At 32.7% G+C, this 23,286-nt stretch overlaps 1 protein-coding gene across 2 annotated transcripts in view; it reads left to right on the top strand.

Annotated features, from left to right (window-relative positions):
• PLEKHB2 (pleckstrin homology domain containing B2) overlaps positions 1 to 19,050 on the top strand; it is a 36,068-nt gene extending 17,018 nt beyond the window's left edge. Inside the window, exons 2-8 of one of the 2 annotated variants that reach the window (XM_074301696.1) lie at positions 1,193 to 1,237; positions 3,011 to 3,163; positions 5,528 to 5,630; positions 8,502 to 8,541; positions 9,985 to 10,074; positions 11,782 to 11,887; positions 16,219 to 19,050. In XM_074301696.1, coding sequence (XP_074157797.1) covers positions 1,201 to 1,237; positions 3,011 to 3,163; positions 5,528 to 5,630; positions 8,502 to 8,541; positions 9,985 to 10,074; positions 11,782 to 11,887; positions 16,219 to 16,355 — 666 coding nt within the window. In that variant the 5' untranslated portion in view covers positions 1,193 to 1,200 and the 3' untranslated portion in view covers positions 16,356 to 19,050. Of the gene's footprint in view, positions 1 to 1,192; positions 1,238 to 2,976; positions 3,164 to 5,527; positions 5,631 to 8,501; positions 8,542 to 9,984; positions 10,075 to 11,781; positions 11,888 to 16,218 lie in introns of both variants that reach the window. The other variant, XM_074301697.1, reaches the window with a different exon arrangement.
• The last annotated feature ends 4,236 nt before the right edge of the window (positions 19,051 to 23,286 follow it).

The raw sequence follows: 23,286 nt of genomic DNA on the forward strand, positions 1-23,286 counted from the left end.
GTTCTTTTCTCTGGATATGGATAGCATTTTCCATCATGTGTCTTAAATCATTTTATTGCTGAGAAGAGCAAAATTTATTAAAAGTTCATCATTGCACAATGTTGCTGGTAGTTTGTACAGTGTTTTTTTGGTTCTGCACAAAATATCAGTTCATATAAGTCCGGTTTTCTGAAATTCTGCTCATCAATTCTTATAGAACAATAGTATTCCATTACATTCATAAACCACAATTTGTTCAGCTGGTCCTGAATTGATGGACATCCCTTCAATTTCCAAATCTTTGCCAATACAAAGAGAACTGCTATAAACATTTTTGTACATGTGAGTCCTTGTCCATCTCTTAAGATCTCTTTGGAATACAGACTTAGTAGTGGTATTGCTATATTAGAAGATATGGACAGTTTTATATCTTTTTGGGTTTAGTTCCACATTGTTCTTCAGAATGCTTAGATCAGTTTGCACAATTCCACCAATTATGCATTAATGTCTCAGTTTTCCTACATCCCCTCCAACATTTATTATTTAACTTTTCTGTCATATTAGCCAATGTTAATTTGCATTTCTCTAATAGTGATTTCTTATGACCATGACTAGCTTTTTGACTATCAGTTGGACTATGCAGGCTATTTAAGCTATGTGCTTCAATACCCTTGAAAAATGGGTCGCTTGCTACTTTTCTGTCATAGTAGTGAGACTGAATTTTTTTAGTAACTGAAGGAGGTAGGTTAATTGCATTTTTAAGAAAAAACATTAAAGTAAAAAAAAACACTTTATTTTTATCACCTATTGATAAAATATAAGAATTAGTGACTAATGGTAAGTAGAAATACACTAGAATGTTATGTTCTGTTTGTTTACCTCATCATCGCTTATGAATTTAATCATTATTTTTATATTGCTGACTCCCAGAGCTATTTATCTAGTTCCAGTCTCTCTCCTGGGCTCCAATATTGTTAGCTTTGCTTATTAGTAAGTATGACTATTTGGTTATAACTAATAAGGCAAACTTAGCACTTGAAGAGAGAGCATAAAATGTGGCATGTAAGAAGCATTTAACAAATAAATACTTCTTAAATTGAAAGTGATTTTTAAAAATCTCATTCCGTTTGTGATTTTAATAAAAACTAAAAATATGTCTAGTCATTTTCATGTCTAGATTGCAAAATTTCTAATCCTGTCTTTTTTTTCTAAGGTGAAAGGATGGCATTTGTGAAGAGTGGTTGGTTGCTTCGACAAAGTGAGTAATGGGTTTAAATTTTTTTTTATACGTTAATAAATTCTAGAATAAATACTTTCTATTGTGAAATAAGACTTTTCAAAAGAAACATAAAACTTTATAAACAGGTTCTTAATTTTTCTTGAAGAATTTTCATAGTTCCCAGAGCTTATGGTATAATGAAAACAATAACAACAAACAACCCAGCATTGGATTTGGAATAAAAATATCTGGGTTGAATTTCAATTCCAACATTTATTGATTATGGGCAGGTTATGTAACCTTTATACACACACACACACACACACACACACACACACACACACACACACTCTCACACACTCATCATCTTGGAGATTACTTCACCTTTGGTTTTCACATGTCATTTGTATCTTTAGGCCCCAAATCACTGCAGTCTCTTTTAATTTGCCATTAGCTACTCTGTTTGGTGTATACTCCATCATCATTGTCACAATATCATGATATTCTGGAGTTGAAGCAATAAAGGAGGGAGAGCTTTTAGCTTTCTTTTGTATATTGTCTTCCTTAAGTTAGATTTTAAGCTCCCTGAAAGTAGAAACTATTTAAGAATTAGTGTCCTCTATGCTTAGGTCAGTGCTTGGTACATAGAAAGACCCTAAGGAATATTTATTATATCTATCCACAAGACTGTATGTACAACAAATGCTATTACTCAGAGAGTTAAAATCAGATTCTAAATTTGAAGGACCTGAAAATGGGACTAGACCAGATGGTGCTTGTTTAAAGGCTTTTCTAACTTTGTGATACTTTGAACATAGTATAGGATACAACTCTTAGGATATCTACCTTCTTTTTACTTAATGAAGCAGCATCTCCCTTATGAATATTTTCCACTACTTTGTTTTGTGGTGGAAAAAACACTTGACTTTTTTTTCCCTTTTTTAACACCTGACTTTCTAACACCAATTCTCTTTTCTGTAAAATGAGAGGATTAGACTAATTGAATTCTAAGGTTACTTCAAATACTAAATTATATAATCAGACAACTCTATTTTTCTTTACATTAAACCTAAAGCCATATGATATTACACATCATAATAGTTAGGAATCATAAGCAATTTATGTAGGGCATTTAGGTTTACAGAGGACTCTCCTCTGAACAACCCAATCCTGCGACAGAGACAAGAAAAGTAATTTAGAATGCACAACAAAGCGGACATAGCACAATCGAAGTTCTTGCTCACAATCACAGAAATCACCAATCACAACTTGAACACAAGTATTCTAGTTCAGGTTGAGTGCTGCTTTCTGTTTCCAAGATGTGTCTAGGTAATCAGCAAGTATGTGGAAATGGTTTGAAAAGGGGAAAAGGGAGAAGTGCTGTTTCTGGGACAGATATCAAAAGAGATCTTTTGAGAGCTAAGAGACCTAAAATTTAATCTTTTAAGAGGGCTAAGCTAACATATTGTAATCACCATGAGCTGAGTATAGGGAATTAAATGGGAGATAGGCTTCTTTAGCTCAAATTGACATGTAATATTCTGTGCTTAACTTACTTTTAATTGTGCACTGAATGGACAGTATTTTAGTGTGCATTATATGTAAAATAGTGCATAGGACATTACCATAACTGAAAATTTTTATTTCACTGTGTACTATTTTATTTTATTTTTTGATTGCCTAGTGAAAGTACCCTCTCAGCCTTCCCCAAAGAGCCAAGTAGGACAATTTCTTTTGTTTATATTACAATATTGTGAAAAGAGAATAAGCTGATGTAGCTTTGAATCTAAATACACTTATTATTTCATTCAGGTACAATTTTGAAGCGGTGGAAAAAAAACTGGTTTGATCTGTGGTCTGATGGCCACCTAATCTATTATGATGACCAGACCCGGCAGAATGTAGAAGATAAGATTCACATGCTGGTGGACTGCATCAACATCCGAATGGGAAATGAATGCCGAGGTAATATAATTTTGCTTCATGCAAATTAAATCCTTTCCTTCTATTTCCTTTACTTGACTGGCCTAGGAGACATTTCTGTATTTACTTTTACCATTTTGTACTTTGTTAATGGATTGAAATAAAACAGGAGCGCATGCATACGTGTGCAGTGGCGTCTGACTTGGCGACCTCAGCTTGTTGGCAGGAGAAAAATACTGGCGTGCTTGGCCACAGATCCCGTGGCACATGCAAGGAGAGAGAGGCCTTAGTAGCAGCAGGGGGAGGTCAGGAAGCGACTCTGCTGGCATCTGAGCCGAGGCTGTGTGGGCCTGTGCAGAGTCCCGAGACCTGAGTTCCAGTCTCCACCACCACTTCTCTCGGTCTCTCTCCATTTGCCAAATGAAGGGGTTAGGCTGGACTTCCGAGGACCCTTCCAAATCCAGATGAGGAAGTCCTGATATTTAATGTTGGGATTCCATGTAATAGGAGCTTATCAATAGGCAATATATGGTATAAGTTGAATTTCTGCCAGATAGATTTATATGTTTGGATTTGTGAAGGGTCTCCCCAAACTTTGTAATAATAAGTACAAGTTGGTCACTTTGTTATGTGTTCAAAGTTTAGTGTTGTGTATTTTATCCAGTTTTTGATAGTTAACTATAATGAGGTTAAAAAAAACCAACAAACCCCCCCCCCCCCCACCACATATTTTTGTTTCAACATGCTTCCTAAGGTAGTTTTAAAATAAATTATTTTAGAATTTTAAGACTTTATATTTCACCCATATATTTTTCATTAATAGTTAATGAGCTATGAATAATGAGAATGATTATCATTTATATAGTGCTTTAAAGTTTGCAAAAGTACTATGTATAGTTTGTCTTAGAGAAAAAAAAGATCTAAACAAATTTGTCCCAAATCTTGAAAAATACAAGCTTGGGAAAATTAAATGTTTGAATTCTTAAGGAAAAGTAATTATAAACCCCAAGAAGGCAGAAAGCAGCTTCTGTGATAACTTAATTTAATTTCTGACAGTGTAGTGCATAACAAAGTGCTTAGTTTTCATTAAAACATGATGACTGAAGTGTGATCCCCAATGAAGTAGATAGTACAAGAAGTAATAGCCTCATTTCACACATGAGAAATTGAAGCTGAGAGAGAGGAAATGATTTGTTCATGATAACATAGCTCTACATGTTAGAGAAGACCTTGAACCTGGGCTTCCTGACATTCAAATCTAATATTCTTTACACTGTACTATGTAACATTTTAGATAGCGTCATTGAGTCTTAGAAATTAAAGGGATATTTAAACTAATTCTATTCTTTTACCCAATATCCTAGATTTTTAGTTACAGTATTGGTATTTATGTCAATTTGCCATTCTGTCTTCCGCCATCCATGTTTGAATTTTAACTTTATGAACCTACAAATACTGCTATTTAAAATTTGATTGTTTATATAATTTGATTAAAAAATGTTAATAGGAACAGATATGTTGAATTAATTAGAAGGGATTTCAGACTATCTAAGTCCAGGTATCTTTCTTTTTTAACAAATAATGGGATAGGCCTAAGGAACTTAAGAGCCCATGGTCTCATAGGTCTTGTCAGAGATGGAATTTGAACTCAAATTCTATTTCTGCTGTATTTCATGGTCTGGATTCTCATTCTTATTAAAGTAGTTTATTCTCTTCTTTCATGCTTGCTGCTAGATAAAAGTTCATTTAGCTTATTTTATATAATACCTTGAATATATCTTGAATTTGGGTATAGAAAATCAGGGTGTATTCTACACCATCCCTTTGTATGGAAATAGCATTCCTTAGAAAAGTGTTGAAATTGCCAATTTATTTCCCTGAAGGAAATTGAATGAGAATGACATTTTTAACTTCTATTTGTTTGATTATAGAAATAGAAAAGACTTGTTCACTTAAATAGAAAAGTCTTTTCACTTTACATATATTTTAGTGCTTAACTATGTTTTTAACCCTGGTTAAAAATGTAATGTAAGCATAGTGTTATTTTTTTCTTTGGTATATAGTTGGAGGCAACTTTGGTAATGAGGGGTGGTTTTTTTTTTTTTTTTTTAATGGGGCCATTACCTTTATTGATTTATGTACAGACTGAGTGGTTGCCTCTTGGTGGTTCCATTTTGAAGAAGTCTCCATATTTGCTGAAAAGGGAACTTTTCTTTAATTTCCTCTGCCTAAAATCTCTCAGAAAACACATTTATTTTATTCAGGCTTATTCTTTGATTTGAGAGGATGTGTTTAATATGTGTCTTAGTGTCCTGAAATATATATATATATATATATATATTTTTTTTTTTTTTTGTTTTACTTAGTCTTTCATTTTTCAAAACTCTTTCTAATCTTTTCCCAAAGATTTTCATCCACCTGAAGGCAAGCCAAGAGACCGCATACTGCAGATTGTTTGCCGAGATGGAAAAACTATCAATCTCTGTGCTGAAAGTGAAGATGACTGCTTGTAAGTGTTCTCTTTTTGCATGTCTGATTTGAAAGAATATTTTCTGATTTGATTTTCAATTAAAGTTTTATGTTGTTGAGTGGGTGGAATTGAGAGTGGGAGGAGTGTTTCCCTTCAGGCTGTAGAGTAAATTACTCTAGGAGAAGAGATGAGGGAAACTTTAATAGTTCTCTAATTATTATGATCCTGTTTTTGATTCTCCTAAGCTTCCTTGGTAATGTTGCTTTGAAATGAGAATAACTTCACTTAGCAACTGTACAATTGCTTTATACTTTCTTCTTCAGTTTGGTGAACATTTTATCTTGAATCCAAATTAGTTAGCTAGCTGAGTTAAATGTTCTTAAATTCTGCTTATTTTTTGGTTATTTCCATATTTCTCTTTTTAAGAAAAAAAAAACATGGAAACCCTGTGATCTTTTTGAAAATGTGAAGAGTATTAACATTTATATTATTTAGTCTTTTGCTTCTTAGCTTCCTTCTTCCAGTTTGAAAGCAGTACTGTTCTTCCATTTATTGAGTTGTGCAGCCTTGAGAGTCCTTCTGTTTCCCTCACATGTAGCCACTGTCCTTGCTCATGCCTTCATCCCTGGCAAATGCTGCAGCCTTCTAAGTGAACTGCTTGCTTCAGGTGTTTCCCAGCTCTCATCCATTCTCCTTCACAACTACTTAAGTGCTGTTAGTGAAGCACACTTCTGACAGGGTCTTAAAATCCTGGTAAATCCTGTTTTCTTCAAAATAAAATAGACATTCTTCTGGTTCACTTTATCTTTTTTTTTTCCCCCCCCCCCGCAGAGGCTGGGGTTAAGTGACTTGCCCAGGGTCACACAGCTAGGAAGTGTTAAGTGTCTGAGGTCATATTTGAACTCAGGTCCTCCTGAATTCAAGGCTGGTGTTGCCCCCTCACTTTATCTTAAGTTTAATTGTTTGACCATACTATTTTCCTTAACTGGATACAAGCTCTTTGAAGACATAAATGGTTTCAATTGTGTTTGTTTAGATCTAATTCCTGTTATATAGAATAATATGTTTGTTGCTTGATTGTTTCTTTGGTCATTTCCCTGTTCATCTGGAGGTAATAGGTATATTTTTATCTATTCCATTGTTATAGGTTGGTTCTGGCTTCAGTAGACCAATATACAACATCTGAGGTTGCTGTTTATATTGTATCTGAAATTATACTCTTGCCCTTCATGGGACAATTTCACATGATCCACATGTATTGTTTTGTATCAGAATATTCTTATTGCATATCCTTCCACTCTCAACACACAAACATTTTACAATGTTTATTGACTTTTCTTTGAATTTATTTTGGATTTCAATTATTGCAAATCTTGAGTTATTATAATGTAAACATGGAATTTCTAAGGGCAAGAGACTGTGTGTTGCTTTGAGAAATGAATGGAAAAACTTCCTGGCAAGCTTTAAAAGATGATTAATATAGTTTAGTGTTATGATGCTGGAATTTATATTAACAAAGCACAGTTGAATAGAATAATTATGTCTAATTCAAAAATCTACCTTCTAAAAATGACACTTGATGCATGGTCAGCAAAAGCCTATGCTTTGCATTGCTTGTTTGCAGTATATCTGGTGAAAATAAGGAATATCTATGAAATGTGAAACTAACTGATAGTGAATTTGGACTCACATTCAAAGATTCACAGTATGCCAAAGATATAAGGGAACTTTAAGACCATCCAGTCTAATTCATATCTGAAGAGGAATGCTTTTTATATATCTTACCTGACAAGTGATTTATCTAATTCATCCTTTGCTTATAGATCTTCATATATAATTCATATAATTAGGATAATTATCATCCAAAGAATTCTATTCTATTTTTGAATTATTTCTAAAGATTTTCTTTTTTTCAAGCTTAAATTTGTGCCTCATTTGTCCCATAGCCTTTAAATTAAATATTTTTTTTCAATTGGCAAAAATCTACCTTCTCATACCCCTCTACTCCCTCGACTGCCATATCCTCAAATTGAGAAAAACAAAACTCCTATTATAAATATGTATAGTCAAAACAAAAGAAGTTTTTACTTTGGCTACTTGTAAATATTTATCTATTTCTTTTTTTTTTTTTTTTTAATTTTATAATTATAAAATTTCAGTACATATGCATAAGTAATTTTTTTAAAATAACATCCCTTGTATTTATTTTTCCAAATTTTCCTCTCCCTTCTTCTACTCCCTCCCCTAGATGACAGGCAATCCCATACATTTTACATGTGTTACAGTATAACCTAGATACAACATATGCGTGTAAATCCAATTTTCTTGTTGCATGTTAAGTATTAGATTTCGAAGGTATAAGTATTTATCTATTTCTTTATCTAATTATCTATCATTCTTCATTCCTAAGTCACTTCTCTATCAGGAGTTGGGTAGTAGGTTTCATCGTTATTCTGCTAGACTCATGGTTGGTTATAACACAGATCAGAGGTCTTTATCTTTGCAAAATTGTTGTCATTGTATTAACTGTTCTTCTGGTTCTGTTCACTTTAGTCTGTATCAGTTCATACAAGTCTTTCCAGGTTTCTCTGAAACTAATCCCTTCATTATTTTGTATCATCTGAAATTCCCATTCTTTTTTACTTTAAAAGGAACTGTAAATATTTATGTACATCTGTAGAATTTATTTTCCTACATCTGATCTCTCCCTTGCTCTACCTTCTTAAGAATCCTCCCTTCTCCCCTTTTCCTCCTGTTTCTCTTTTGAGTGTCCTTCAAGTATGAAGAACTAACGAGGTTAAATCTATAAAGTGGACATCTATAAGAGATTTTAATTGTTAGGCAACCCTTTGAATACATAAGGATGACTTAACCCTTAAGTAAAAAGTAAAATCTTTTTTCTACCTCCAGGGCCTGGAAATTTGCACTCCAGGATGCCAGGACAAATACTGTAAGTTTTCAGGTTTGGTGTATACATCAAAACTTTTATGATCAGACAGACTTTGTCATTATTAAATATATGTGATTGGTTAAATAACCTTACTGCACCCAACGTGGGGAAGTTTGAGACAAGGGAAATGGGAATGGTAATATGGGCTACTACATTGTATCTCCCATATTGCTTTACTTGGCAGCATGAATAGGTAGATGAAAACAATGAAAGTAAATTACACATTGAGAGGAAGCCCTTGGTGCTACTAACTAAACTGTGGCTACTACCCAGGTAGTTTGGTTTCACTTTACACCTTCTTATAGATATACTGTTGATCACAGAATATTATAAATTATATATTATAAAATTTTACACAGTATGAGCATCCCTTTGTTTTGGTTTGAAGTACAAAATGTGCCAGCAAAATAACATGTATTCAGGTTTTCATATATATATATATATATATATATATATCTTGAAATTCTGAAATAGAACATAATCTTGAAGGTATGTAATCGATATATGTTAGTATATCAAAATCTCCTATTTTTAATCATTTTTTTAAACAAATGGTTTCATTATTCCTGGATTTCACAGCCCAAATATTAAAGTCACATAGTATGTGAAACCTTTGGTTTCTCAGATAAAACAAAATATGAAATACAGCCATAGGAGTGAACACTGTAAAAAGCTGAAGTAAAGAAAAATTTAAAAAATTGTTTAAAATGTAAGTTTGTGAGCAGCACGCTCAGACCTTTTTCCATGTCAAACCTAATTTTGGACTGGATTAGCATTATTTCTGTAGTGAGTGCTAGGAGTCACTATGATTCATTTTTATGTAATTTGTAAGTGAATATGGTATGTATGTGTGTATGTGTGTATACATATATATGTACCAAAATGAAATCAAGATGGGGAAAGTCCATGTATTTTTTTTTTTTTTTTTAAACTAGGGAGCAGTTAAATGTAGTATACTTAAAAGGCATGTTGTTGTTAAAAACTACAACTATATCTCTGTAACATCTCTATATATCTCTGGAACAAAATGCTAAGGAATGCTAAGCTTTTTTAGATTTCAGCTTTTGTCACTGGCAAATTTTGACAGCAAAAAATATGATTATGATTTCATAAGAGGCATTTTAAAATAGTTTTATAAATTTTTCATTTTGGGAGAGTCTTTTTTGAAAGTTTTTGGCCTTAGTCTTTATTCATATGAACATGATACTATTGTAGATGATTCCATAAAGATTTACAGATGTTACTAGTCAGTTTCTTTCATACCACAAGTTTGATTCTTTTTGTTTTTGCCTTCTGCTTATTTCATTGAGCATATTTACATTTCCTACTTATGAATGAGTCTGATTTTCATTTTATATGTCCAGGATGTACACAGTAGACTTTGAACCAGTTTTTCATACTCTCAAAATAATTTTCTTCCATCCTTTCTTTATTATTATCTAGGCCTACGTTGGCTCAGAAGTGATGTATGATGAGACTGCTGTTGCTTCATCTCCACCTCCTTATACAGCTTATGCTACGCCATCTCCCGAGGTATGGAAGGAAATTTAAGAGAATAAGTAGAGTCCTAATTAAGGATTTTCATTTTGAATACACCATCACAGAACCTAGGATAGAACCAAGACTTGAATAACTGAATTATTCAAATTTAGATAACTTAGAAGTTGCTTTGTGCACTGGAAGGCTGCCTAGCAGTTTATAGTGTTTTGTTTTTTTTTTTTCCTTCTTTTTTGACCACATTTAGGAAACTGTTTATTAAAGTATGGAGTTGTTACAATATTTGTCAGTGGAAGTATCGCTCAAGTGGATAAAATCAGGCATTTTCTAAAGTTTTGCATGGTATTCTATGAAGGACTGTGGGTTGGATGTAATAAAAGACACAAATTGCTATCACAGCTGATAGTCTTAATTAGTTTAATTCAAAAAGCATTTATCTTTGCTTAGTGGATGCCAGGCACTGTGCTATATATATGCAAAAACATTACAAAATGGAAAAATAATTTGAAGGAGCACTAAAAACTAGGGGAGTCATGATAGATTCTGGGAGAAGCTAGTATTTGAGCTGAGCCTTGAAGACAGCTAAGGATTCCAAGGAAGTAGATTAGGAGAAAGGACATTCTGTATCTGTATCTGTAGGATAGTCTTTTCAAAGACATAAAGCCTGGAGATGAAAAGTTATTTACAGGAAATATCAAAAGACTAGATGGGCTAGAACATAGGGTGCATGAAGGGGACCATTTGAAATCAATCCTGTGTACAAATTGGAATTTTAAAGGAAATGTATTAAAAGAGCTGAATTCCTCATGAATTCAAGTAACATCATTATTGTGTGTGTTTATAAATATATATTGACTTTACCACATATAAGTCAATGTAGTATATAGATAGGCTTAAAAATTTGATTTTTAACCTATAGTTCTTATATAGATCAAAGTTCTTGTACTGCAGCTATAGCCTTTTAAGGTAGATTCTCTCTGCCTGCTACTTTAGCAATTTAGCCCTTATTGGTCCATGAGTAACTGATTTAATAATAATTTAGGCAAAAGTAGAACTACTGAAAATAGTAATAATAATAATAATGATGATGATAAAGTTAATTTGAGTAAAGGAAACCTATTTCTCCTATTCCTTTCTCTATACTGAGTGGCTATTGCTTATGATGATATGTTTTAATCCTCTTAAAATATTAAATTTTAGGTCTCTTAACCCTAAAACGATCTCTTATGACATTTGTCCCAGAAACAGGTAGGCCTCAAGTCTAGATATTCAATAGCTAAGTTTTGTACAGGACTTGAGACATAAATGGGTGCTTAATAAATGTTTATTGATTGACTTAAGAATTAAAAATGACTTGAGGTTATCTATTCTAAACCCCTCCATTTATAGGCCAGGATATATTAAATAATTTGCAAGGTCAGGTAGTTATTTAATAGGTTTAGCATCAGTACCTAAGCTAAGCTCTCTATACCAGTTCCAGAGTTCTTTCCTCTATCATACTGACTTTTAAATTTTAAGTAAAAAAAGCAGCTTAAGAATTATAATTTAAACCATTTTGTTCAGTTTTTTAATAAATGTTTTTTAAAAGTAAAAACTTACCTACACTGCATTTCATTGTGTATGTTTATATTAATTGTTAAAATTTTGAACTACAATTTAGGAGCGGGAATCTTAATATATTTTCTTGAGTTTCAGAAAAGATGTTATAAATCTTATCATATGCCTAATGTTCCATTGAAACAGATGTTTGGCTATGGTCAGTATAATGGAGTGTACCCTCCAGGAACTCAAGTTATTTATGCTGCTAATGGGCAGGCTTATGCGGTACCATACCAGTATCCATATCCAGGTAACTAATGGCAATGTTATCATCTCTTTAATTTGTGTGTGTGTGTGTGTGTGTGTGTACACACATATGTATGTATGTATGTATGTATTGCTCTCTTAATTTTTGCTAATTTTGGAATATTCAATTTTTTGTTTTTAATTTAAGTATGATTTTCAAGTCAAACATCTAACATAAGAATTTCATATTTTCCAATTGCTTTGAAATGGTGAAATAAGTATAAGGATTATATAAGTTGAATCCCAACTTATTGGGGGAGAAATCATAATTAATTAAGTGCATTAATATGTAAAATTACTCCAAGGCAAAAATGAAATGCCTTCATGCATGCCTTCAAGGGGCTTACCTTCTATTGGAATACATAGTACTTAGATAAATACAGATATATTTGATGAGGATCAGGAAAGGCTTTGCATAGGAGTTAGCATCAGAACTGACCTTTGAAGGAAACTAAGAATTCTTTATTTAAAAAAAAAAAATTATCTTTTGCTTTGCATCATTTTTGTTCCCAAAGATTCCCCTCTCTCCTTAAAGAATTACCAGACCTTGTAATACAAAATTTTAAAAAAGACAATTTAGCAAAACTTACCAACAGCTCTGTCAAATTTGAGTGTATCTATCTCCCTTCTCCTCCCACCTGCCTCCCCCCCCCAACACTTTTGTAGGAAATGATAAGAATTCTAAAAGGTGGAACTGAGAATCTAATGCATGGCATGCATGAGGGCAACCTGTGGGAAGATGTGGTGATGGGAATATTGAATTCATGGATACCTAGTAGATCAATTTTGCTTGAATGTTAAATGCATCTTGGAGAACAGTATGAAATAAGTGAATAAAAAGTAGGTTGGGCTCCAATTTGCAAGGCCTTAAATGCCAAGTTGAAGAATTTATAGGGGATTGCTGAAGATTTTTGAGCAAATAAGTGACATGATCAGATTTGTACTTTAGGGAGATTATTTTTGGCAGTCATGTGAAAGTTGTATTGAAGAAGATAAAGCCTGGAAACAGGAAGACCATTTAAGAAATTAATTAAGTGTAATTTTTTATAATATCGGTCCACTCAGAAGAATAAAATTCTTGGCAGGGAGGTTGGGGATAACATTTTGCTGAATTGGGTTAAAAATGAATGTTCTTTATTGAAATTGATTGCAAATGTTCATCCTGTTGATCTTGATTAATAATGTGATTTTATGTATTTCATTTTTGAAAATAATTTCACACAGGTAATACTGCCAAATAGCATTTGTACAGTGAGATGGATTTTGAAATATGGAGATTTCTTTTGCCTTTGTATCAAGGTCCAGAAAATTTTGCTGCAACTGTAGTTTGAGTTCAAAAAATATTCTTATCTGTTAGACTATGTGGGAATATGAACGAATGAATGAAACTCTCAATTCTTATTTTTAACTTTTGACAGCCTAGGAAGTATATAAAGTATCTTGATATTCCTTGTGATTCAAGTAATGTTAGTTGTCCTGGAATTGAATTTACCATACCATACATTTTGTATGTAAGTGCTGTTTTGCTTTGCAATTTTATGTTGCATTTATTAAGAAACATGAACAAATCTTGAGTAAAAATTAATTTCAAACCATTCAGAGTCAGAAAAGTGGTTGAGGATGGTTCTTCTCATTCAGAAAAAATTTGAGTCTTTACTCTGAGCTCTCTTACCCCCTGCAAAAAACAACAACAACAAACGAAACAACCCTACTACTTTTTTTTCCCTTTTTCTTCTCATTTTAATATGATGGGTGTGTACTGATAATTAAAATAAAAAAAAAAAAAAAAAGATTTGAATACAACAATATACATAGCGCCCAAAATGTTGTTGTTATAATTTATGTCACTGTGCTTTGTAGTACACTGAGCAACGTGATAGTGTTATATATGGTCTCTAACATAAGTAGTCGACTTTGCTGCTATGGGAAAGCATATATGGACAGTATTAGAGTTGGGACCAGAGCCCATGTCACTTAATTCCCAGTACCTTGCCTCTTTTATACTCAACATTACATATAAATACAAGTATTGAGTATGAAATATCTTAGAAGACAGTAGATGAGTAAGTGCTAAATGTATAATACTAATAAGTAGTATAAGATTTCAGAAGAAGAGATTGCTACTGGCTAAAACGTCAAGGAAGACTTCATGAATGTGGTAGCTTGTGAGCTGGGCTTTAGCACTTCATAAGATTTAACAGGTGGGAGTAGTTCAGGCTTGAGATAAGGTATGAAGATGAGAATGCTAGTGACATTTTGTGAGAATGGTGACTAAAATGAATGTCTGAGTTTAGAAAAAGAATTTGAGGTTAAATGTATAATCATGGCTTTATTTTTTAGTTATGGGAAGCCATTGAAAGCTTTTGAAAAACGAAGATTAATCAGTGGTGTGTAGTAGAGAGACTGTAGGCAAAGAGATCATTCATGATAATGATCTTTCATTCTCCTTTTACCTTTTGCTTGAATAATAACTTTAATATTGTGAACAGTAATAGTGTAGATTGTATAATATTTAATTTAAAAGATTTTTAGGAAAACTGTGTACTTACTGCTCTTAGATATATATAATAAATGATTTCTATATAGTTGATAAAAACAAAAGCAAGTATACAGAAAGATTTAGTTCTAATTTAAAATCTAATTTGCATGATTGAAAGTTTCTGTTTTAAAGTTCATAACTGCTCTATTTAAGCATGATTCTTAGATAATAATGGTTTAAAGTTTAATGAGTTTGTCCTCTCTCCTTCTGTTATACTGCTAGCAAGCTAATTAACTTTCTAACCACTCTTTCATCTTTGGAATTTCTATGGAATCTTGGATTTTCCACAACTCTGCTCATTTCTCAGTTATTGCTCTATCCATTTGTTATCCTGATGGATCTGTACTTAGCTGTAGGAGAAAATAGAAGCTGAAGTGTTGGAGATACATTAAGGCATAATAGAAAAATTGCAAAGGAGTACAGTGGAAAGAACACTGGTTTTGGTAGTCAAGTTCTGGGTTCTAATTTTAGCTCTGACATTTACTGCCAGTGTGGTTTTAGGTAACTTAATTAACCTCTTTGGGCCATAGTTTGAGTAAAATTAAGGGGGTTAGAGTTCTCTTCCAATTCTGAATCTCTGAGACTTTGCAATTTTTTATTTTAGTGGGGTGGTAGGTATTAGTGGAGAATTTATGTGACTTGAGTTGATAAGTTTGATTTTCAGTTAGCATGAGTTTGAAAGTGGATGGGGTCAAGAATTGGAACTACAAGATATTAGTAAGTCTTTTCTAAATTCAGTTTTATTTTATTTTCAGTTCTATTCTCTCCCCCCTCTAACAATTGGGAAGAAGACAAGAAAAACAAAACCCATTATAATAGATATAAGGAAATCAAATTCATGCTTTCTCTTCCAAAAAGAAAAGAAAAAATATGCTCTGATCTGCACTTTGATGAGTCAGTCCATCAGTTGTGTGTCTGGAAGTATTTCATCATGAATCCTGTGGCATTGTGGTTCTCCATTGTTGATTAGAGTATAAATTTTTAACAGTTAATTATCTTCACATTATTATAGTTACTTTTAAAATTATTTTTGTGGATCTGTTTACTTCACTTTGCATTAGTTCGTATATGTTTTTCTACTTTTTGAAAGCCAAATAATAGTAGAAAAGTGGTGGGATAGCAAAAAAGAGCTATTGGATTCCACACTGGAAAGTTAAAACTTTCCTTGTATAGCTTCGTTTACAAGAATATAGGTTGTAGGTCAAAAATTCAAATAGAAAATGGCTTATGTCTGTTTAAAGAAAAGTTAACTTTATTTGGTTGATTTAAAAGGAAATATGTTGTACTGGTATGTCATAAACTCTGAGAAAAAAGTCTTTTTTTTTAAAATTAATTTTATAATTATAACATTTTTTTGACAGTACATATATACATAGGTAATTTTTTACAATATTATCCCTTGTACTCCTTTCTGTTCTGAATTTTCCCCTCCTTCCCTCCATCCCCTCCCCTAGATGGCAGGCATTCCCATACATATTAAAATATGTTATAGTATATACTACATACAACATATGTATGCAGAACCGAATTTTGTTTTGTTGTTGCAAAGGAAGAATTTTGACCTAAGTATTAGATATAAAATAAAACTGTTCTTCCCTTGTCTTGTGCTTTGTTTCTTTAACAATTTGGTTTTACTGATACTTTTGTTATTTTATATTGGCCATTTCTATATGTCTTCTCTCAAAATATATATACGTCTCTTATCTACAATAAAAGAAAATAGTCAAGCCAAACTAACTAGCATAGCAGCTGTTTCTGACAATATAATGTAACATTATATTTTATATCTTTTCTAGGACCTTATGGACAGCAGCCTGCCAACCATGTCATCATCAGGGAGCGTTACCGGGACAATGATGGAGACCTGGCTCTGGGCATGCTGGCTGGAGCAGCCACTGGCATGGCCTTGGGATCTTTGTTCTGGGTCTTCTAAGTTTCTTTATATCTTTGTATTTGTAGCCTGCAAAACCTATATTTATTTTCTGTGTGTGATAATATATTTTGCAAGGTATTCCTGTTTTACTGTAAAGATTTTTAATGACAGTTACAATAGTACTTTTAAAATAGTGACATCTTAATTATAATTAGTCAGTATAAATTTCACAAGGCAGGATAGTAAGTGTGCTCTTCAGTTGAAATATAAAGGGGATACTTGATCATTTTAAGTTCTTTTATGGAACTTACTTGTATAAGAAGGACTTATGAGCTCATTCATTTTGAAGAACATTATTATTGCAGTGTTAAATACAGAGCATAAGAGATACAGCTTTGTCATCTGTATAAGAAGTACACTGCTCATATAATGACCCTTGAATAGATAATTATTTCTGGCAGGGAAAAGCCCAATTAATCCAACTGCTAATTCTCAACTTAAGAATTAACTAATGAACAGCTTGGATGTTGCTGTTTGGCATGGCAGAGTGGTAAACTATGCACGATGCACGATAAAGCAATATAGACTTTTTGCACTACATACTCCAAAGAATTCCCTGAGGCAGTGGTGACATTTCATATACCTCTGTAGTTGGCTCTGTCATTATCCAGTGGTGCTCTACTGGTGGACTTATTTTCTCTATTTGAGTAGATTTATTGCCTAGGGATAGGAATTGGTAAGATTCTTGTAAAGAGCGCCCAGTCAGGACAAACTCTTGTAAACAGGGGTAGAAACCTGTAATTCTCTGACATAGTTATACCATAGAGATTTATAAAATCAATTCAGAAGCTGAGGTGGTAGGGTTTTTGGTTTTTTATTTCTTTGAAAGTTGGTACTATTCATGCATCTAAAAGATGACAGATATGGCTTTTACCTTCTAAACTTCTATTTAGCATAAGAAAATATATTCAAAGTTATTGAGTTAATTTTTTTTATTGTATATCTGAGCCATCTCCTCTCTTTTCACCATGTTTTGAAAAAATGAATATTTTGACACCTTACAGGTAATGCTTTTGGTTTTATTTGATTGCCCTGCTACAGAATATTGTTCTAAGATGGAACAAACTGAACAGTAAAAATAAGGCAAAAGAATTAAGATTAAACTCAGGATTATTAGTATGATTGTTGAGTTCTTGATCATTTTGTAGAATTTAGGTAAAGTGGAAGGAGGAGGCTAATGGGAAGAATTTATGACAGGAGAAAATGATTATAGAAATTAGGAAAGAGTGCTCTTGAGCACATGTATCCTGTTGTAGACCTATAGATCAGTAAATAGGTAGCTGATTTAAGTCTTATTTCATGTGATGTTCCACTAAAAATTTTATTTTTGCCAACAATCTTTTAACATACTTTGAAAATATGTATATGCTTTAAATCCCATTTTAATTTTGTGATAAAACTCCTCATCCTTATGAACTAGATATAATCCTTTTTCATGGACCATTTGATAAAATCTGCTTTCCTTTACTTGAAAAACCAGTGTTTTATTCTCCAAATCTATACTTAGTTGAAGCTAAGAAAGCAGTAGGAGGGAAACAAAGGCCCAAGGAAATGAGTTGTATATTGTTAGTGAACAGTCATTCCAGAATTTGTAATGGTAAGATTGCCTCATATGTAGATTGTATTTGTTTTTCACTTTCTTGTATTATTTATAGGTTAGGCATTTTTGATGCTTCCTAAATTTTTTTTTTATTGTAATTTACTTAAAAATCACTAGTTAATAAAGTTACATTTAAGGAGTCAGGGAAATAGGATGAGAGCCATGGTTGCAATATTAAAGTAATTCAAGATTGTCTTAGGTTTTTTATAAAAGGTTGTACTTTGCAAATAATGCTATTATCCATCTTTCTAAAAGATATAAAAAATTGGTGATTGCACTGTTATGACTAAGTATAGTTAAAGAAATTTAGATACCTTTAACTATATTCTATTTGACCAAGTAGACTGGCACATTTGTTCTCATTACTTTTCTCTCAAAGCTTATAATTTATGGTTGTAGTATAACATGCTTCTTTGGAACCCACTTAGTGAAATTATGTAAAAGAATAAAACAACCAAAATCTAAAAGGTAAACCCAAACATATCAGGCAGCTAATAACACCATACAGTGATTTGATTATTACTTAATTCATTAAAGAAATATTTATGGAATGCCTGCCACATGCAAGACAAATTATGTATGATTTTTTTTTTAATCTATATTTTAGTTTGAAATTTTCCCGTCACAGTATAGTGATGATAATTCCCATGAAGTCTGTTTTTTTTGTGATACAAATTCTGTTTTGTATTTTGGATGACTATTGTATATCATTTTTCTCAACCAGTTAACTAGTTCTGTGTCTGATGAAACAAAAATCCATGTCAAATTGAAGGTCAAACCAGCTTTATAATGAACCTTTGGGTTCTTGGCAATTTCTGTAGCCCCCCTTTCTTTTTTTTTGAACTGGAGATGTCTGTGTCAGCAGACAGTATATGTACATGAGTGCCATCTCACTTGATATTTGACAGTTGGGGGGAAAAAATCACATAAGGCCTGACTACAATCAATTTATTCTTTGAAATCATTGCTGTTAAGACTTTGAATTTTATGTAACAATATTAAATTAATGATTTAGACAAGGTAGTTTATGTGAATCTTCTAAAGCACTGTGAATTGAAGGGATATATTTGCAATAAAACTGCTTTGAATATTTCACTGGGTTGTTAATATGACTCAAGAAAAGCACCATGTCACTGGCTCATTGTCTGCATTATAGGGCTAAAATATCTCTAAATACATACTCTAATCTCTTGACAGTTCTCATTATCCAGGGACCAAATGGAGTATATTGTTTCCCTGACTCCCTTTGGGTTTGGATTGGGATCTCCATCATCTGGTATGGAGGCATTATGCTTTAGTCTATAGGACCTTAGCCTTTAGAAGAGCCAGGTCTTTGGATGAGCTTCTCCAAAACTGTGCCTTTCATTGAGTTCCTCAGAAACTTCACAAGCATATTTTCTCTTACCTTTGTGTAACTACTTGCATTTATGGTCACCAAATTGTAGAGGATGGTACAAGAAGGTAGCCTACCACAATCTGTTTCACATTGGAATACCCAGAAGGATAAAGAAAGTGACTTGTCCGAGATAATTAGTTGATGGCTGAATAGCAATAAGAACTCAAATTTCCTAATTCCCAAGGCAATGTATTTTTCTATAAGCTAGGTAGAGTTGTTAGTGATTTTACCTTAAGATTAAACAAATACAGTACATTGGATAGTTTCTAAAATCTTGTTATTCTAATAACTAAATTCTTGATAGTCGTTGTTTTTGACTGATTACCTTTTTATATGGTGTTTTGCATAAATAATCCTAACTAAAGAAATTACCAAACTAAGGCTTTTTTGGTTTGTGTATCTGGCAAGGTTTATTGTCTTTTACCTTCCATTTGCATTTTTTCTTTTTTTAGGAACTTAGTCCTACCTAGGGGAAAAAAAGCAAAAAACAAAAACTGACCACCCATGTTTTATATGTGTTCTTTCTGACGGCTCTAATCAAAAGATTCAGGTATCAGGTATGATAGAATTGAATTGTGAGTAAGATAAAGGAAAAGTGTTTTTGGCCTCCATGCAGCTTTTCCCTCAGAACTCAGAGGAAATGGACTAGAAGTAAAAATATAGCTTTCCCAAACCAAGATATCTGTCTTCTCAGAGAGACCACAGTGTAAGTATAAGGCAACTATCTAGTTAATAAGGGCAGAATATTAGTTTTTGAGATGTGCTGCAAGTGATGCAAATTTCCTATCTTTGTTATTTTGGACAATCTCTTCACAGCTGTTGTAGACATTCTTTTAGAAAGCATTGAAATCTCTTTGCCTGAGATTTTTTCCTGTGGTTGCCATCTTTCCTCTACCATCTTACTTCTAACTGTTATGCCCGTGAAACCTGTTCTTCTATGCAGAATATGTTTTTATAACATAGTGAAAAAATGTTAATAAAATGAGTGTGGAACTGCATATGATATGTTCTCTTGTCTCAATTTTTTATATTAATGGGATATGGTATCTGCTTTTTCTGATAACGTTTGATCAACAATTTGATAAGACTTAGGTATTTATATCTGTCTACCTACCCACCTACCTACCTATCTTAACTGTGTTTTCATTTCTTTTAGTAAACTTAATATGAAAACAGATTAATCAGTCACTAACCTGGAAGATAGAGCTCAGATCTAGAGTTCTTATACTTAACTGTTCCCTGATTTGGTCTTACTATTTATTGGCATCAGTCATCCCTTATGATTGAAATTCATTTCTTCTTTGCCTGTTGAAATTATTGGTATTTCTTCTTGGCTACATCACAAGTTACTAGCCATTAAAACTATTTTTGTACATAATATGAGAAGGCACTTTGTCAGTTTTCAGCTATCATTTAGGATGATGTCTTGTATGGTTACTTGGAGTTGACTTTTTACTCTATGTATATACATTGGCCAAAACACTAAAAATATAAGTCCTACATTCTAGTCTCCTTTATACCATGATGAGACATTTGTAAGCAGACTTTAAGAAAGTGGAATGAATCAACAACAAATAGCATGATTTAGGACCTAGAAAATATTAACGTGTGTGGGTGTGGGTGTGGGTGTGTACATAGAAATTTTAGTTCTTTGAGAAAAAAAACAACAGGTCTTTTGAAGACAATCTTTTGAGAGTCTGTTTTGTTGTCAAATACTAACTCCTAGCCCCTAAAACTCTTATTACCTGGCTCTATATTAGCTTTCCAGCCTTAGTAGTCATTATTCTCCACAGACCACATGATTAAGCCAAACTGGCGTTCTTGGTTTTTTTATACTTGGAGTTCTTTCTTATTCTTCTTTTCTCAGTCCTCATGTACCCCTGTTCCTGTAATGAAACTCCTCTTCTTTGACCTCTACTCTTAGATTGCCTGGTTTTCTTTTTAACACTCATTTATAGTCACTGTCTTATATATGTAGTTCTTACTCTCTTAGTAGCTACTGTCTTTCCTTCCAAGGTTAGCTATCATCCCTATTAAATGTAAATTAAGGCCATGGACTTTGGAAGCTAACACTAAATAAATGCTTTATTAAGGTTTTTTGTTTTTTTTTTCCATGTAGGGTTCTGAAATGGATTTTAAAAAATGATCTGAGGTGTTTATTCATGTTAGATGTTTGTGGATGGAAGCAGACAAGTCCTTTTGAGTTTATCTTTTTTTTTTTTTTTTTTTTTTTTTTGGGCGGAGGGAGAGGATTTGAGTTATAGTGCTTACTGGGATTTGATATCAGCTGCTCTGGGTGTACCATAAGGTATGACAGCTCAGAAAGATAATTTTAAAAAATAGATGATAAGATATAACTAATGAATGATAAGCAATGAGCAAAAGCTTCCTATGGACTCATTCTGAGCCAGCTGATCTAATAGTTTTACAAAATATTGCTATGTCCTGATTTATGTTGACAGTTACATTAAAAGTGAATTGGAATTTTTATTGGTTCCATACATTACATGAGCTGTTTAAAACTTAGTTTATTTATATTTTCATAGCATGTACTCATTAAAAAAAATAGAGGGGTTGCAAATTATATATAAATTGCTAGTTTATATGCATGATATACATGATGTACATATTATGCCATAGAAAGTTTCTTTTTTAAAGAGGTGGAATTTTAAAAAAAATGTTTATTTTAAAAATTAAAACATTTTATTTTCAAAATACATGCATGGATAATTTTCAACATTCACCCTTGTAAAACCTTGTGTTCCAAATTTTCTCCTTCCCTCATCCCCTTCCCTAGAAGTCAAGTAATCCAATTTATGTTAAACATGTACAATTCTTCTATACATATTTCCACAAATATACTGCACAGGAAAAATCAGATCAAAAAGGAAAAAAATGAGAAAGAAAACAAAGTGCAAGCAAACAACAACCAAAAGAATGAAAATACTATGTTGTGATCCACATACAGTTCCCACACTCCTCTTTCTGGGTGTAGATGGCTCTCTTCATTCTAAGACCATTGGAATTGGCCTGAATCATATCATTGTTGAAAAGAGCCATGTCCATCAGAATTGATCATCACATGACCTAATTACCTGCCATGTACAATGATCTGGTTCTGCTCATTTCACTCAGCATCAGTTTATGTAAGTCTCTCCAGGTTTTTCTGAAATATTCCTGATAGTTTCTTTTTCTTTTTTAAATTAAATTAAATTTTTTAAAAAAAAATTTATGCATAGGTAATTTTCTAGCATTGACAGTTGCAAAACCTGTTGTTTTAACTTTTCCCCTACTTTCCCCCACCCCTTCCCCTAGTTGGCAGGTTGACCAATACATGTTAAATATGTTAAAAATATAAGTTAAATATATGTATACATGTCCAAACAGTTATTTTGCTGTACAAAAAAGAATTGGACTTTGAAACAGTATACAATTAGCCTGTGAAGGAAATCAAAAATGTAGGCAGATAAAAATATAGGAATTGGGAATTCTATATAGTGGTTCTTAGTCAACTCCCAGAGTTCTTTCGCTGGGTATAGCTGGTTCAGTTCATTACTGCTCTATTGGAACTGATTTGGTTCATCTCATTGTTGAAGATGGCCACGTCCATCAGAATACATCCTCATTCAGTATCCTTATTGAGGTGTATAATGATCTCTTGGTCCTGCTCATTTCACTCAGCATCAGTTAATGTAAGTCTCTCCAGGCCTTTCTGAAATCATTCTACTGGTCATTTCTTACAGAACAATAATATTCATATACCACAATTTATTCAGCTATTCTCCAATTGATGGGCACCCACTCAGTTTTTAGTTTCTGGCCACTACAAAGAAGGCTGCCACAAACATTTTTGCACATAACAGGTCCCTTTCCCTTCTTTAAGATTTCTTTGGGATATTAGCCCAGTAGAGACACTGTTGGATCAAAGGGTATGC

This window comes from Sminthopsis crassicaudata, chromosome 3 (assembly GCF_048593235.1).
Source record: "Sminthopsis crassicaudata isolate SCR6 chromosome 3, ASM4859323v1, whole genome shotgun sequence".
Taxonomy (NCBI): domain Eukaryota; kingdom Metazoa; phylum Chordata; class Mammalia; order Dasyuromorphia; family Dasyuridae; genus Sminthopsis; species Sminthopsis crassicaudata.